Source organism: Morone saxatilis, unplaced genomic scaffold, assembly GCF_004916995.1.
Source record: "Morone saxatilis isolate NCDOM2014 unplaced genomic scaffold, NCSU_SB_2.0 Contig4, whole genome shotgun sequence".
Taxonomy (NCBI): domain Eukaryota; kingdom Metazoa; phylum Chordata; class Actinopteri; family Moronidae; genus Morone; species Morone saxatilis.
The window spans coordinates 13,477,019-13,492,998 of record NW_023339984.1 but is presented as its reverse complement, the minus strand read 5'-3'; the positions used below and the strand labels follow the sequence as shown (position 1 = coordinate 13,492,998).

Here is a 15,980-nt window from a genome sequence, read left to right as displayed (position 1 = left end):
TTTTGTTGGATCATTTCACAATTACAAGGTTAATATTGGATTAGTGGTGATACAGGTGATGTTATTGTGTCTAAAAATGCAAACATACTGTTGAAAAAGTTAGTTTTTATTTTTATTTTAAAGTATAATTTTTACTGTAAGTATTAGAAAAACTGATTAATAAACAGTCCACCTCTATACAAACATTAGATCTAAAATAATACAGCAGAATCTTAACTTACGTCTTCTGCTTCCTGCCCTCCTCAGCTTCACTCTGCTCTGATGTCTCTCCCTTCTGTGCTGATACAGACTGATCATAACAGTATATTAATCCTGTTAATACACTCAGGTTGCCACACTGACATCAGCATTTGAATATTAAAATATATAGAGGATTTTGTTCTTTATCATCACCAGGAATACTATCCATTGTTGACAAGAATAGAAGTCCATAACCTTTAGCATAGTTGTAATTTAATTAATTATAGAAAACCAACATATCACAGATAGAGCAGATAAATACAAATACATTACACAATAAGCAGCCTGTACAAATAATGCAGATTAACGAAGTTTTAAAGAATCTAGTCACATGTGGGGAAAATATTGAATTTGCTTTACACTTTAATATTTGAGCTCCGAAGATGCATATTTTGGAATCCTAAATAAAGTATTTAATTTACATTTACATTTATTATTTCATTTTTAGACACATCTTATGTAAATACAATATGAATAAAAAATAACTCACAAGATATAATTTTACAATGAAATAATCATGCAAATACAAAAAAATTTACAACATTAAGTCAAGTTGAAGTCGAATTTGCCAAAAAATTAAATTTGTTATTGCCTATACAGAGCAAGTTTAATCCAAAAGACTTCAACTTTTCCTCAGCAACAAAGTTGAAATCCTTGTATGCACAAATAACATTCCCCAAGGTCAAAGGTACTCAGTCATTAGGCTCTGCTCTCAGCAGGAACAATTATCAAGTTATGTCATATGTGAAAATGGTTCAGTAACTACTAATAGCTAAACTTAGTTATTATACTTATTACCTATGTTACATTTCTCCCAGTTATTTATTAATAAGTACTGATCGTTTTTAATGTTCACACATAATTTGCCGTTTTTAAATAAATACGTTATATAATGAAACTCTAAAATTCACTAACTCCATCTTCATATTTACTGTACAATATTTATATTGAAATTATATTGAGCATCTCTCTTAGTAAATGGCACGAATCTTACAAAAAACAATCTTAAAACAAAGAGGACCAAGAACAGACCCTAGCTGGACATCTATACTAACCTTAAGAGCACTTAATTTGGAACCACTGGAAAATACTGCCTGAGTTCTATATAGATAGTGATAAACCCATTTAATGGACTGTTCATTAAGGCTGAACTAGTAGTATATTACATATACACACAATATAGTAAATATATGGGAGGGATTTTGTGTATTTCTGTGTTCATTCATGGTACCTGTCAACAATCCAGGACAGCAGTCTGTATAACCACTCAGCATCTCAGACTACCTTAAAACCTGAATAAAACTCACTCTCTTCGGGTCTCTGGTGCGTCTTCTATCACCTTTTGTTTCAAGTTGTGGCTTAGGCAGAGCAGCATCAAGGGAGTCCAGCTGTTGCAGAAGGAAATTGACTATGGTGGTGTTGGTATCCACATAATCCTGAAGATGATCTTGATGACAGTGATACAAGTAACTACAATGGTGTTATCTTCCATCACTGTCTATAAGAGCTCTTACTCTATCAGGTTTGTTAACCCTCAATTGGCACCAGTTTCACACATTCTTTTTAACTTATTTCACTTATTGGGTTTATGTTGTATTTTCCCTTTGTTCCTGGGGTATTTTTTACTGGCAGTAGTAGGTGAGGACATTCTGCTGGTTTCCTCGTATAAGCACCACGGGGCAGTGAAGGCCACGGGTCAGAGTATCCAGCCAGGCCATGTACAGAGCACTGGGACAGTCACTGTGTGGCACAGGTAGGCTCCTGGAAAAACCATCACATTTACATGAACAAAACAGCACAGAAGAACAAACACTGCCCTTACTTGACCTATTACGAGAATATTACACAAGTCAAATTAGTGCATGTTGTGGTTTGCAGCGATCCAAAAAATATTTTATCTCTTCCATCTTTTTCCATCCTTTGTCCGACTCACACTTCCATGGAAATAGCCATCATCAGGTGGCTCTTTGTGTATAATTTTGCATGTCTGTGTGCATCAGACAATGTATTGTTTTCAATACTGATGGCCTGTTACATGTTTCACCTTTATTACGTGCAAAGCCAAACATTTATAATTTTCTTTAAATAGGTTAAAATATCATTATAATACATACTTTAGCCACTGACTGTTCCAATCAAGAGAAATTTTGATACCAGTTTAGAGAATGCCCTTCCCTGTTTCAACATAATAATGGCCCTGTGCACAAAGGTGTGTAAGAACTTGACCGGCCTGCACAGAGACCTGACCTCAACCCAATCTAGCTCCTTTGGGATGAACTTGAACTAATTATGTGCTAGGCTTTGTTACCAGACATCAGTGGCTGACTTCACTAATGCTCTTGTGGCTGAAATCTAAAAAGAAATCAGAAAGAGTGGAGGCTGGCTGGAGCAAATTAATGCGCATGGTTTTTGGAATGAGCTTTTTAACAATCACATGTAGGTGTAATGCTAAAGTGTTCACATACTTTGTTTCCTTGTCAACATACTTTTGAACATGTGGTGTTATTTCACTGTTTTCACCAATTTTATAGAACTTGGTGGCACTATCTGAAAAATGTTCTCCACATATTGTAACTTAACTTTCTAAAAAAGTCTATATTGTCGTACTTAAATTTTTTTATTTATCTCTTAATATGTACTAGTACTGTAACACTTTTTTAACATTGTAACTCCCTGTATTCAGCAGCACTGTATACATATTTATTAATGGTGTATAGAGCACTACAATGTATGGTTAAGCGGATATAATTGTATAATTTATTGTAATTGGTAATTAATGTGGTTTTTTTAACAACTAAACAGTTAAAATGTCCTTTTATCTGCTTACAGCTACACTATAGTGCTCTATAAATCATTTATTAAATGTTTATGTAGTGCTTATAAATGCTAAATCCCCCATTTAGCATTTATAAGTAGGTTAGAGTAAAACTGACTGAATATTGAGACAGAAGGTGGGGATATGAGGGTGGATATAGGACCATGTGTACTCACACAAGCACGAGTGAGGCGTGTTGTGAATTCTTCCGGATGATTTCATTCAGCCTCACTTTTCTCTCAGACTGTGAAGGGAAGGAATAAAAGTAAGTAAACTTACAACTGATGGGCCTCATACACAGAGACATTTGACACTTGTTTATTCTCACTGGATCAAAATGGACAGCACAAATACGTGCACTCACCTTAAGTTTGAATGCCTCAAACTCTTTGTCTGATATTTTCCATGGGGTGCTTTGTCTCAGCTCCTGAACTGAGACACCTTCCTGCTGTTCATCGTATAGTCTGAAGGGGGCGACACTATCCACAAACCTACTCAGGCTGAGAGGCAGCAAGAACAAAAGAACAGGAGTCAGCATGCGGTGAAGTACAAAAATAAAATCAACTGAAATGACAAAGAACTACAGAAATCCAGTCTTGGTCTTTGGAGGCTCAATGAGCTCTTAACATCTGTAAAGCACTTTCTTAAATTTAAATATTTAAAAATGCAAATTTTACAAAGTTTAGTTTGTAGTTTAGGTGTTTAGTTTAGGTGAAATGTCTTTGGAAACTTACTTCTTAGCAAGTGGAGGCCTCTCACTGTCTGTCATAACTATAACATCGTTAAAATCCAACCGAAACCTCTTCAACAGAGCGATCATCCTACAAGAAACAACAATCAAAGTCTAAGCACATCAGTTCCCACAAACCATCATGCACTCTGTTATGTACTGCAATGGAAAATGTCCATGAACTGGAGAAAGAAATAAGAAAGTCTAATGTATTGCACAAAATATTTCAGAATACATCTACCCGCTTACATTCCAATTAACATGTATGAATAAATGCATGATTTTATTTAAAACAAAAATACACTTATATAAATGCAGATCATAACAAGTCAAAATTAAACTGATCATCAAGTAATTTATCCAGAAAGTAGAACAGAAAAAACCTACTCGTTGCGGCCTTCATCCATGTTTTGTTCATCTCCTACGATGAAGACCCTGACCTTACTGCGGTGCCAGCGTTTCCTCCTGGTCAGCAGGTAAGGCACCAACAGAGTCAGGCCTTTAAAAGAGAGGAAGATAAATATTGCAGTTTAGAAAGAGGAGCCATGATAAAAGTGCATGGCTTTGTGTGCAGTCTGCAGTGTAAGACATAGGGGCCACTGTCTCTTGTGTCCACTAACCATTATTGTAATAAATGACGGGATACATATTATACTGATTATGATCCCATCCTCTTAAATATATCTGATATTTTACAGATATTAACAAGTCAAAATACAACTAGTGTATTGTGCTTGTTTTGACAGATCTCTTTGGTCTCACCTCCATCGTCAGCTATCCAGTAGACGTCGATGGTCTTCTTCCCCTGGTCATTCTGAAACACTGTCTTGATCTGATTGCTGTCGCCTTTATCTGAGATGTTGTCAGCTGTAACAGCAAAAGGAGAAGGAGTGAGGTGTGGAGGAAATAATTATATATGTATGAGGTGGTATATGGCATAGAAGGCCATTGGGTCTATTCCATCATCTTTAACCCAGAAGTGCCTTATTGCAGTTTAAAGAATCAGTATGTAAGATTTAGTGGTATCTAACAGTGTTGTTGCAGATTACAGTGCTCTCGCCTCAACACTCCCACCCCTTCAGGAGTGAATGCAAAATATTGTAGTCTAATGTGTGAGAGTGCATAAAGTAAAAGCTCACCGGATTCCCCCTCAGGAGACTGCTGGTCGTCATTTTCAACAGATTCATCCGGCTCAAAGCCCTGGTTCACTGGAGGACAGACATTACATCCGTCACCATTGTTTTTTGTGTTGAATGTTATGCAAATATGTCATGTTTTAGGCACACACACACACACAGAAAATTCAAAAAATCTGAAATCTGGATGTCTAACCTTCAAAGTCAAACTGGTCAGAGATATCCAGCCCGTCCATCATCCTCAAGATACACAAACAGTAATTGGAGTCAAAGGTATCACTAGAGAAAAGAAAAGCAAGACAAGAAGGTAAGATTTGAGTTTTAAAGTGGATTAGAAGAAGAAGATATATACTTTATTAATCCCCTAGGGGAAATTGTTCTTTTCACTCTTTTTTTTACACACACACACAGGCTGAAATACACACTTTCAATGCACTTGTGGACATGCAAACAGGGAGAGAAGATGGTAGGGTGACGGTGCTGCAAGGTTTAACAGCAGCCCATTAGCGGTTGGGGTTAGTTGGTTGAACTGTTCAAGGGCACCTCGGCAGTGCACAGGAGGTGAAACTGGCACCTCCAAGCAGTCCCTACATACTGAGCTACTGCCGCCCAATAATTATTTTTTATTGCAAATTTTAACCAAATGTGGAGTGATTTGGTAAAAGAAAATGCAAAGGCAGTGCTTGTTTCCATCTACTACCATCATGTGGTTATTAGGAGTTGGAACATCGAGTTAAGCAGTAGGTGGCGCCAAAACTGTTTAAACTAAATCTGAACATTCATGAAGGCAGGATTTATTGCAGGGAAGTTGTATGTTTCTATGGCACTTACATGTTTATCATCAGAGTCTGGACATCACAAAGTTTGTGGCATGGTATTAGTTCACAGCCTTAATTTTCTCACACTATATAAAGCTGCGTTGGCACAAAACATAGTTTTTCTTTTCTTTAACTACTCTTACTATATGGTGTTGGTATAATCTTCAATGCTTTCAGGAGAACTGTCCCTCCAGTTTGCCTTGAAGCCCAGGACCAGAGTGTTGGGCTTCAGCTTGCCGAGACCAGAAGCCTTTCAAAAGTCAAATGAGAACAAAAATTTTATTTAAAGTTTTAGGTTAATAAAATACAAATAAATACACATTGTTGAGTAAATATACAATATAGGAGGTCCTTGGATGATCAAATGTTTATTGAAAGTAATGTTTACCTTAACTAAATATGCTTTGGATGACTAAAGCTTAGTTATTTCCCACAGATCAACACATGCAGCTTCTTAACTAAAATATATTTTACCTGTATCAAGTGTCGTGCTCCGGCTCTGAGGCTGTCCGCAGTGAAAGGAGTATAAAAGGAGCGCACCTTCCTCCTGTTCATCCACTTCACCAAGCTGTCAGTGGTATCCTGCGGCCGAGTCTGCCTGTCCTGCTCCTGAAAGAATTCATTAATATCTTTAAACAACAAGGAGGATTCAGTGAAAGACAAGCAAGCAAACTAAAACCATTTAACATGTCTTCTTCATCTGTCTGATGAAAAGCTACTGAAGGGATGCTTAGGATTGGATAGCTTCTTTAATACTAAACCATCTCTCTTTGACGGTGGCAGTAAAGTGCAGATCACAACAACAAATCAAAAACACAGCTTTATTTTTATTAGTAAAATGTTGAGACTGAATGACTGACCATGATTATGTCTCCACAGATCATGAGGCTTATATGTTTAGTGAAAGAGCCGACAAAGTCCACCAGGGCTGGTCGCTGGTTTGGTGGCCCAGTCAGTACGAGGCATTGTGGTCTGAAAAACAAATCAGAAAACACATATGAGGGTCTATGTCATGTGTATAAATAAATATAATCACCACCGATGATCACTAAAATATAAAATGTACTTTACTTTTGTCTACTAAATGAGAATTTAGAGATTAAAAATGAGATTAAATTTTAAAAAAAAATAAGAGGAAGGTCTATATTCACCAATGCTGCATTCATTGTTAATTAAGATGGCATTGGCACTTAGGAGAGTAACAAGTGTTCTCATACAAACATCAGCTGATGTAATAAAATAATTATTGATGCATACTATAAAATGTCACATTTGTCACTCACCTAAAATTCTTGACATGATCCTTAACACCAGACAGAGAGACAGAGTATGACAAAGCCATGTTGTATGTACCTGCCTGGACCGACGAACCCCAATTTACCTCTGTGGGTGTCAAAAACACACTCAAGTGAGGTGACAGTGAAAGAACTGAGAGACAAAACTAAATAAGGGAAAAAAATCACACAGTTCTGACTTATTCCACTCTTAATCAAGGCCAGTTTTATCAGAACACGATTGCATTAAAAAATATACAGTATTAACTGTTTTGGACTTACTTGGCTTGTTGTAGTTGACGTATCCAAACAGGAAGAAGATGATACAGAAGGTTATGAGAGCAGCCCACCAGGTGAACAGGAACATCAGCACCACAGATATCACTGCTCCAAACAACGCAGTCCATTTACTGTAGTAGTGAAATGACGGCCTCCAACCTAGAGAGGGCAACAATGAGAAATAGACAGCTTTTAGGTGGCATAACACGTAACTTGTAATGTCCACCAGTTAAACGACCAATGAGCTAATTGAACAATGGTAGTCAGGAAGAAAAAAACCCACTGAATTAGTCAAAAACAAGCCTAATAAGAATGTGTGATTGTTAAAAAAAATAAAAACATATACATAAATAAATACCCTATAAACCTCAGGAAAACTCATCTCTGATGCAATATTCACAAAAAATAATCAAATTTAATCCAAATTGTTAGCTTTAGTGAGCCACTGCCCTAAACCTTAGCCATAGCAGTAGTCAGACTCGAAATCTTTTTGGATGACAAACAACAAACATTTTTTTCATTTAGTTTGGGGGACCTGTGTGTGTGGTGTTGTGTGTTAGCAGGGAACTTACCAGGGGAGTTGGTGATTGAAGCGTGAAAGCAGCTGAAGTTGATGAGGCTGTAGGAACACAGGAAGAAGTTGGAGATCAAGGCTGCGATGGTGTTCAGCTCAGCTATAACAATACGGGAGAGAAAAATCAAAAACACGTTACAACTCCAGAGCTAGATAAACGTAATCAAAAACGTATAACAACAAGAACAAAAAACACCTTTTTGTGACGAGATTAGCATACAAAAACATATGTGAATCAATAATTACAATAACAAAAGGGCAACAGTATTAGATCACACCCACCGATGAGAATGAAGGCCACAGCAATGACGTAGCAGAGTAAATAGGCTCGGAGAGGCTCATCATTTTTCCCATAACCCTTTGCAAAGAATCCGATGTATGGGTATATTTTGTCTCTGCAAAGACACTGGCAGATAAGGCAGAAAAAATAAGTTAATAAAACAAAAATGTGCATCATGTTAGACTTCACTACATCTACCTCAGTAATATGAGAATATATTTCTGTCTGTTATTGTGCTTTTAGGCCTAAAGCAGACACGTTGACTCTAAAAAAGATAAATCTAAAAACATGAATTAGTTGTTGTTTTGTAGGTGGGCAAAGCAATGGTCTTCCTGTATGTTTGGTAGCTTTAATTTGTTACACATTGGGGGTGCAGGGTCTGGAACAACATCATGATTACTTTGGGGGATCGCGACTCTAAAAGCTTGAGAACCACTGTTTTAGTCAATGTGCCTACTTACTTAATGTCTGTGCTTTTTTTCATTTTGTAACACTCTCACTCTTAGTCATTGTAAAAGTACTAGTACTATGTAGAAACTTTACTACGGTAGATCTCATTGTGGCCATATTAAAAAAGAAAGTTCTGTTCTATACACAGATAATATGTCAGAGTAGAAGATACTCTAAATTACATGATGATTAATCATGTTTAAAAATATACCAGCTTTTAATAGAGGAAGAAGTTAAACTCAGTTTATTATCAGAGTGCGTCTCACCTGAAAGACTTTAGGGGCAGAGACAAGGAAACCAAGGGCAGATGACAAGCTGGCTGCAAAGACACCAGCAGTGATGAGATAGGATAAACCTGAAACTTGGCCCAGTACCTGGTTGGAATAGTCATCATTAAGAATAAGTATTTACGTTATATTTTTATTCCATTGTAGACAGAAGGCCTTCTGGATTAAATGGTACCTTTGAACTGTTGGCCAGACCATAAGTACAAGTCTGTGACTGGATGCACTCTGTGAAGTTCCAGCCCATGTTACATGCCAGACCCACACAGCCGTCAGTCATGTTTCCAGTCAGAATGTCGGTTAGGTTACCGGAGGCGTCACGCACCACACAAGCCGCTTGAGGAGAACAAACATAAATATGACAGTCATATTGTAAGGTGAGATTTCAGACTGCAAATGCAAGTGTTTTAGTTAGTTTAGTTTTTTTTTTTATTTGATTCTCTGAACATAGCTGAATGGACCTGAGTGTGTCAAAATGTCTAACAGCTGCTCCTTGGGAGGATTTGAGAGGATTTATTCTCAGCTCTAATTATGTGCAATACTGTGCTGTAATAATTTAGATGCAAGATGGAGAGTGTAAAGTGTAGTGTAGGGAAAATGTATTGCTGCTCTTTTCAACCACAACTGCTCTTTAAAACAATGCTGCTTCCTGCTGCTGCAAATGTTGGGGTCTTCCCTGTGTTTATTTGAGCAGACAACATATTGGGTCTACTTGGTTTGCGTCTGACTTGAGTCTCTTCAGTTAGATCTCTCTTATTTTGAAAATGTATTTAAGCATGTCGAGTTTAGGTACATTTTTGATATGGACTTTTTAGATATAGTATGTGCAGATGTTACCTGCTTGTTTATAAATTTAATAACAGCTGGAATTACTGATTTTTGGAGGCATTTGTCCTGGTCATGGGGACTTTCAGTGCTGTGATGAATTATGACAAAGCCCATCAACCCTCTCATGCTCATGCAATATATAAGTGATAACCCCTCAGCTCCCATGCCTCCTGTTGCTTCTCCAAAACTACCTTGCACCTCAAAAAATTCAATTAAATGAGAAGCAAATAAAAATAAAAAATAATGCGAGCTTGTTAAATGAGTATCTTACCAACAGTTACAGAAATAACTAGATAGCTGACTGTAGTCCAGAAAATGGCCATGAGGGTGCCTTTGGGGATAGCAGTAGCAGGGTCCTGCAAAAGCAAATAATACACAAGTCAACATTCATGTTGTCCTTTTTGGTGGCTGTGATGTAATAAGTATCTCTCTGCTCTCTTTGTTTTCATACTTTAAGGTCTCCAGAGATATTGGCTCCAGAAAGGATGCCGATGGCAGAGGGGAAGAAAATGGCAAACATCTGGAAAAAGCTGCCATCAGGTCCTCTCCAGTCTGGTGTCAGGTTTTCTACAAAGATATCACCTGGTGACAGAGAGAGAGAGAGAGAGTTTTTTCTGGTGGCAAGAACAGTTATATAATCTACAAATTAAAAAAAGTGAAACTATAGAACTGCTATTTATATTTTATGTAATCCAATTTTGCCCTTATTTTGAATTTTTTGCCGATTTCTGTGGTTTTAAAATGAATATAATAAGTGCAAAAAACAAACATTTTAACAAACATTTCAAAGTAATAATGACGTATAATGATTCCTACTCTGACAGGGGCGTTTCCAGACATTTTTGACTGGGGTGGCACAAATGGGCCACTGACTTATGCAGGGGTGGCATGAAGTATGTGTCTCAGCTTTCCAGTCATTCCCAATTTATGCAATTCCAATACTGTTTATGGTCCCCAGTATGCAGAAATAGTCAAATACACACTTGGCAAAAATAACATATTTATACCACGTGCAAAATACTGTATGCAAAACAGATTTCAGCGCCCATTCTCTGGACCAGCCCCTGTGCATTACGTAAATTAAAGTGAATTATTCAAACAGTTGCTGTAATAAAAGGCAAAGGTTTGTCCTGAGAATCCTGAACTCACTGCGGTATCCAAAGACGCCCACAGCTTGTTTCTCTCTACTGGGAGGGATGAATGTGCCCACAATGTAGTTAGCAAATGAGATCAAGAGAACTAAAAAGAACAAAATCTGGGTCTGAGAGACAAATGAGAGAGAAGAAAAAATATGATTAAGAGTTTAAAAAGTTAGTATAAGGAGACATATGGGCCAAATCCAGCAAATAAAGTGAGATGTGTCAGGATGTGCTCACCTTGGACTCCCACTCCATTCCAGCCAATGATATGAGCAGAAGAACAGTCACAGTGATTACGCCCACAATACGGACGTCGTTGATTGAATCGACCATGACGACATTGAACTCCTACATTAATACAACCAAATTATTTACACATAAATAAGAACCAAAAAATCTTTGTGTACAGAGTAAGTCAGTGGAGAACTTCAAACATAACAAACATGTGCTATCAGAGATTCCTGCCTTGTCAAGTACCTATAATCTCATGGGTTATGTAAAATAAACTATTATACATTTCTTTTACGAGAGTTGAAGCATAAATACCAGCATTAGATCACGGACCACCTCTGCAAAGCCAACAGTGTTGAGGGCACAGGCCAGAGCGTTGGCAAAGGAAAAAACCACCCCAATTGGTCCGCCAATTTCAGGACCCAGAGAGCGGGAGATCATAAAATATGCCCCACCTGAAAATGATGTTCAACCACAAATGAGTGACAAGAGACATAGTTCTTATCATAGAATGCTGTAGATGAGTTGGTAAAATTACTAGGCAATAACTTAAGAATCTATATATCTATATCTTTATAAGGTAAGTATAAAAAGTCTATCACATGTCCAATGCATTAAATAGTTTTGATACTCTTGATATAGATAATATTAATACATTACTCTAGCCATTTTTGTGTGTGATGTTTTCAGACCTTACTTTGAATCTCCGAATGCTTGACTGCACATATTTTGAGACACAGGAAGTGACTGACCTGAGACCACTCTCCCGTTGGTGGCAATGGCAGAGATGGAGAGGGCAGTTACTGAGGTAACCATCACAGACATCAGGATAATAAGCCAGGTCAACACTGAGATAGACAAATGGAGGTATTCATCATTACTACAATACCTTATCAATATTGTTGGGTATTTTTTTTTAGGCTTCGGTACCTGGCTTCTTCATCTTATCTAGAGAATGGACTGGACCTCTTTAAATTCCACATACCTTTAAACCCATATATAATCAGTTTTTGATCATCGTAGGGAACAACGTTTGGTTGAATTGACTTAAATTGGCAATAAAAAAGGGTCAAATGATTTTGTTTCTTCATTAGGTTTGATTGTGTTATGTTTCAATTATCATTATGTTTTTCAAGGAGTTTCCTTTTCTTTTCCTCAACTTCAAGTTTTACCCTGCACCTGAGATAAAGCTCTACCAGCAATGTGAACACACTATTCTCATGCAACATAATGTGTAAAAGTTAAATCAAGTCAGAGATAAGAGAGTAAGGGTGAAGCAAATGCATATTACAGCCACAAGAAGCCACATAGGAATGGAAGGGACTAATAAATAGAGGGATAAATGAAGTGATAACTCACAAATGCCTGCCTGAGAAGTGATCCACGATAGCCGGAGAAACAGGATAACCCCCCAAATGTTTAGCATGCAACGAACCTATGACAAAAGTTAAATAAAACAGCTCAGAAAGTTTTTTTATTGTGATGTTTGAAAGATTGTTTCATACATCAAGTGTTATAACAATTGAAATAAGCAGTGCATGAAGCTTTTGTCCATGTTTTGCATGTCTTCGCTTCGCTTACCATGACACCAATTATCCAGCCAAATCTAGTAGGAGCTTTCTCCTGTGGACCTTGTGATTCTTCATTCCCGTTGTCAGTCGCTGGCAGACTGCTGACACCTGAGTCAGTGGTGGTGCTTGCCCCTTCCACATCCTGAGAAAAATACATTTTATACAAAGAGGGAGAGATAGACAATCATATAGGGATACATTTAGTTTGAGAAATTAATGGAGACTCTATAAATGTCTTTGTTTTTACAATGATCTACTAACTGCTTTCTTGCAAATAATAGCTCCCACTTTCTACAAGGTAATAAGGTAAGATATAAGGTGAAGACTAGATTAATGTACTTTCAAGGTTTGATTCCCAAGGGTCTGCTAGATGATGGAAGTTACTGCATGATGTGGTTTCCAGAGGTCTAAAACTTACCTCAAATGCCCTGCGGAGAGCCTCAAGAGAGGGCCGGCTCCTCACTTGTTTGTGTGGCAGTGTGCCGGCATAATGCTCCAGCTGTGGCACTAGGTCTAATGTGCTGTAGAGGGAAGATCTCCTCAGCTCTGCCCTCGAACCACGACGCTCTAATGCACTGTTTTGCAGGAGGTCCAAGCAAAAGTTATTATAAATACATAACATAAATAAAATAAAATAACTTATAATTTATTTTGTGTTTATTGAAGTAAATGCTGAAGCTAATTTGTAATTGTATCCGCAGTTCCTATAATGGTAGATACTGCTGCCTGCTGAAAAAAACTACCATCAAAACTTTTCTCATGAAGTACAGTACAATTTTGGATTAACTTTCTCAGCACAGCAAAAAAATATAGGTGTCAATCATGCATTCCTACTTGAGTCATTCAGTTTTGTTGGTTTCATTTGAATCAGTCTGTAGTGTAAGATGACCATGATCTCCTGAACCATGTTCACTTAAAGGTATGACTTATTTTAAATGATCTTAAATATGGAATAAAGGTTTTCCAGTTTTGCCAAATTGCCCCCTAATTGAAAGAAAAACCTGATTTGGAAAGTGAAAGTGGTCACTAGTGAACATCACAAACCTTGAATCCATGTCCGAGACAACAATGGTTGGAGGAATTTGGAGGTTACCATCTTGTTGCTGCCTGCTAGCATCAAAATGGTGTGGAGAATACCTCGGAGGTCCTTCCTCCTCCCTGGTTGAGAAGCGGACACGAGGGAGAGTGCCCAAACCTCCACGCTTTGACGTGAACTGCCCCATCGGCACGTCCTACTGATTCCTGTGTAACAGTATGGGGAGGAAAAAGGTCAGTTTAAGAACTGTTAGCATTTTTAAGTTTGCTTTGAAAAATTTCTTTAAACAGAACGCTTGATAATACAGAAGGGTACAAGCTTAAAACACAACATATGACATATTTTTTACTTTGAATACATTTGTTACAAAGTTTTTAAAGCTGCTCTGCATGATGGTTGATCATTTTCTGTAGGTCTGTCATTATGAGCAGCTCCCTTCACATTACACATACTGCGGTCATTTGATGCATTGTTAAGAGCTTGAGCAATTTAGCATTGCACAACATTGTTTGGACAGATAAAAAAAGCATACAGATCAATGCAAATATCTTTTCTTTTATGATGAATTATGATAAATTCATCAGATTTTGCACAGCTCCCTCTGGAGCCACAAAAGGCTTCCTACAGCTAATTTTACATAATTATGCAGTTGTACTCCCCAAGAATTGTAAACAGACTTTGATGAGTAGAGTCTGTGGAATCCCCTTTTATTAAAAAAATATCCAAAGAATTAATCGTAAATATTCTCCACTGTAACCATTTTTGTCAATTATAGCTAGTAAATGTTTAATTTCACTGACATTGATTCGTACAGTTAAAAGGATCTCTTGTTTGACTAATTACTGATTCAGTAAGTCTTGAATGGGGGAGCAATGTGTGGGAGTCTTCTTTGATACTGAGCTCATCTATGATGTACTGAGCTCCATAAAAAGGTTTGAGTCTTTTCTCTTATGCTAGACAACCTTAAGTATACCAAAATAACATAAAATAGTTTGTTAGCGTTTTATCATTATTCATTCATTATGTGAGATTTTCTTATTTCATATTTTCAAATACATTATTTCTTTTCAGTGAGACCAAAATACAATGTTACAACTTGTCTCAAATGTATTTAACCTAATTTACTGGTCATAATACTGTAATACCCTCTTACAAACTAACAGTATAAGTCGGCATTTGATGTCTATAAATACATTTCTGTGCATGTATCGATGAGTTCGATTAAATGTCTTACAACAGTCCTAAAACCTCACAATATCCTAAAATGTATCCAATCATAATAAAACAAATTAAATGTGAGTAAACCTTTTAATCATTCTGACATATGAAAACGTTACTTTAAGTATGTTAGATACTATAATATTTGTTAGGAAATTTATAGCAGAAACAGTACTCACATAGGTTTTTCTATTCCAGATGAATAAAATGGGATACAGATGAAATGTGTTCCTTCTTTCATTTCACTCCGCGACTCTTTATATTTATACCTTCAGTGAGGTAGATGACATCCCCTCCCATATTCCTCATCTTCCTCCCCCCTCACACACACACCTTACTATTATGCACACTAAAAAAAGAGAGATAACAAAGATAATTTCATAGATAAATTTACTTCTTTTTGAGGCCCCTCTGATGTATTCCAGAACATTCTGCAATTTGATTTTTATATATTTATTATTATATTATATTTTGTATAACCTTTTTTAGAACCTTTAAGTAAACTTTTACATACACACTTATCTTTCACTTTTTATTAGTTTCACATAGTAGAATAATATTAGAATTTGGGAATTTTTTCATTCAAATTTTACATTTGAACACACCTAAAGTGTCTGTTGACAATATTTTTTCCAACATATTCCCAAGTAACCCCTTATATTTTCTGTTTTCCATATTGAGTTACTGGTAGTTCTCTAGTACTCTGAGAAAATCTTTGTCACACAACAAGAAGTTGCAGCTGCCACATAGTTTGTAGTAAACAGAGGAATAAGCGGGTGGTTAGTGATAGCCACCATAGCTGAACAGACTTTAAAAAGTAAAAGTATGTATGTACTTTAAACTCAAAGAACAACACACACCAATTGTTTTTGCTTTGATTTTCTTGGAAGCACATGCCACACATTTTTGTTTAGCACAAAAATATTGACAATTGAAGCCAGTTTTGTATTTTATTCTGTTTAACTTCTTTTTTGAAGATGAAAAAAGATGAAGATTTTCGTTCAGTTCAATATAATTTATTCCCAATGTTCGAAGTTTTCACTCATCACTCCAAGAATAGAAAAAAAAAGATAAATG

At 36.7% G+C, this 15,980-nt stretch overlaps 1 protein-coding gene across 1 annotated transcript; it reads right to left on the bottom strand.

Moving 5' to 3' along the window:
- Window positions 1-451: 451 nt before the first annotated feature.
- On the bottom strand, window positions 452-15,133 carry LOC118337833 (solute carrier family 12 member 3-like). The gene is made up of 28 exons (XM_035674947.1): window positions 15,083-15,133; window positions 13,694-13,891; window positions 13,068-13,224; window positions 12,660-12,791; window positions 12,438-12,513; window positions 11,831-11,926; window positions 11,394-11,533; window positions 11,085-11,195; window positions 10,858-10,969; window positions 10,160-10,290; window positions 9,980-10,064; window positions 9,059-9,216; window positions 8,863-8,970; window positions 8,149-8,272; window positions 7,865-7,966; window positions 7,296-7,451; window positions 7,023-7,122; window positions 6,600-6,711; window positions 6,214-6,348; window positions 5,883-5,989; window positions 5,118-5,200; window positions 4,925-4,993; window positions 4,548-4,652; window positions 4,173-4,284; window positions 3,790-3,876; window positions 3,420-3,555; window positions 3,232-3,299; window positions 452-2,001 (listed from the first exon to the last, which is right to left on the bottom strand). Exons 2-28 carry the CDS (start codon window positions 13,870-13,872, stop codon window positions 1,863-1,865), a joined length of 3,120 nt encoding a protein of 1,039 aa, XP_035530840.1. The 5' UTR covers window positions 13,873-13,891; window positions 15,083-15,133; the 3' UTR covers window positions 452-1,862.
- Between the last annotated feature and the right edge of the window lie 847 nt (window positions 15,134-15,980).

Coding starts and splice junctions, on each gene's coding strand:
- LOC118337833 (XM_035674947.1), bottom strand. CDS start 13,872: ATGGGGCAGTTCACGTCAAAGCGTGGAGGTTTGGGCACTCTCCCTCGT. Junction 4,653..4,924: donor GTCTCCTGAGGGGGAATCCG/GTGAGCTTTTAC, acceptor TTGCTGTTACAG/CTGACAACATCTCAGATAAA. Junction 3,300..3,419: donor TTGAGGCATTCAAACTTAAG/GTGAGTGCACGT, acceptor TTCCCTTCACAG/TCTGAGAGAAAAGTGAGGCT.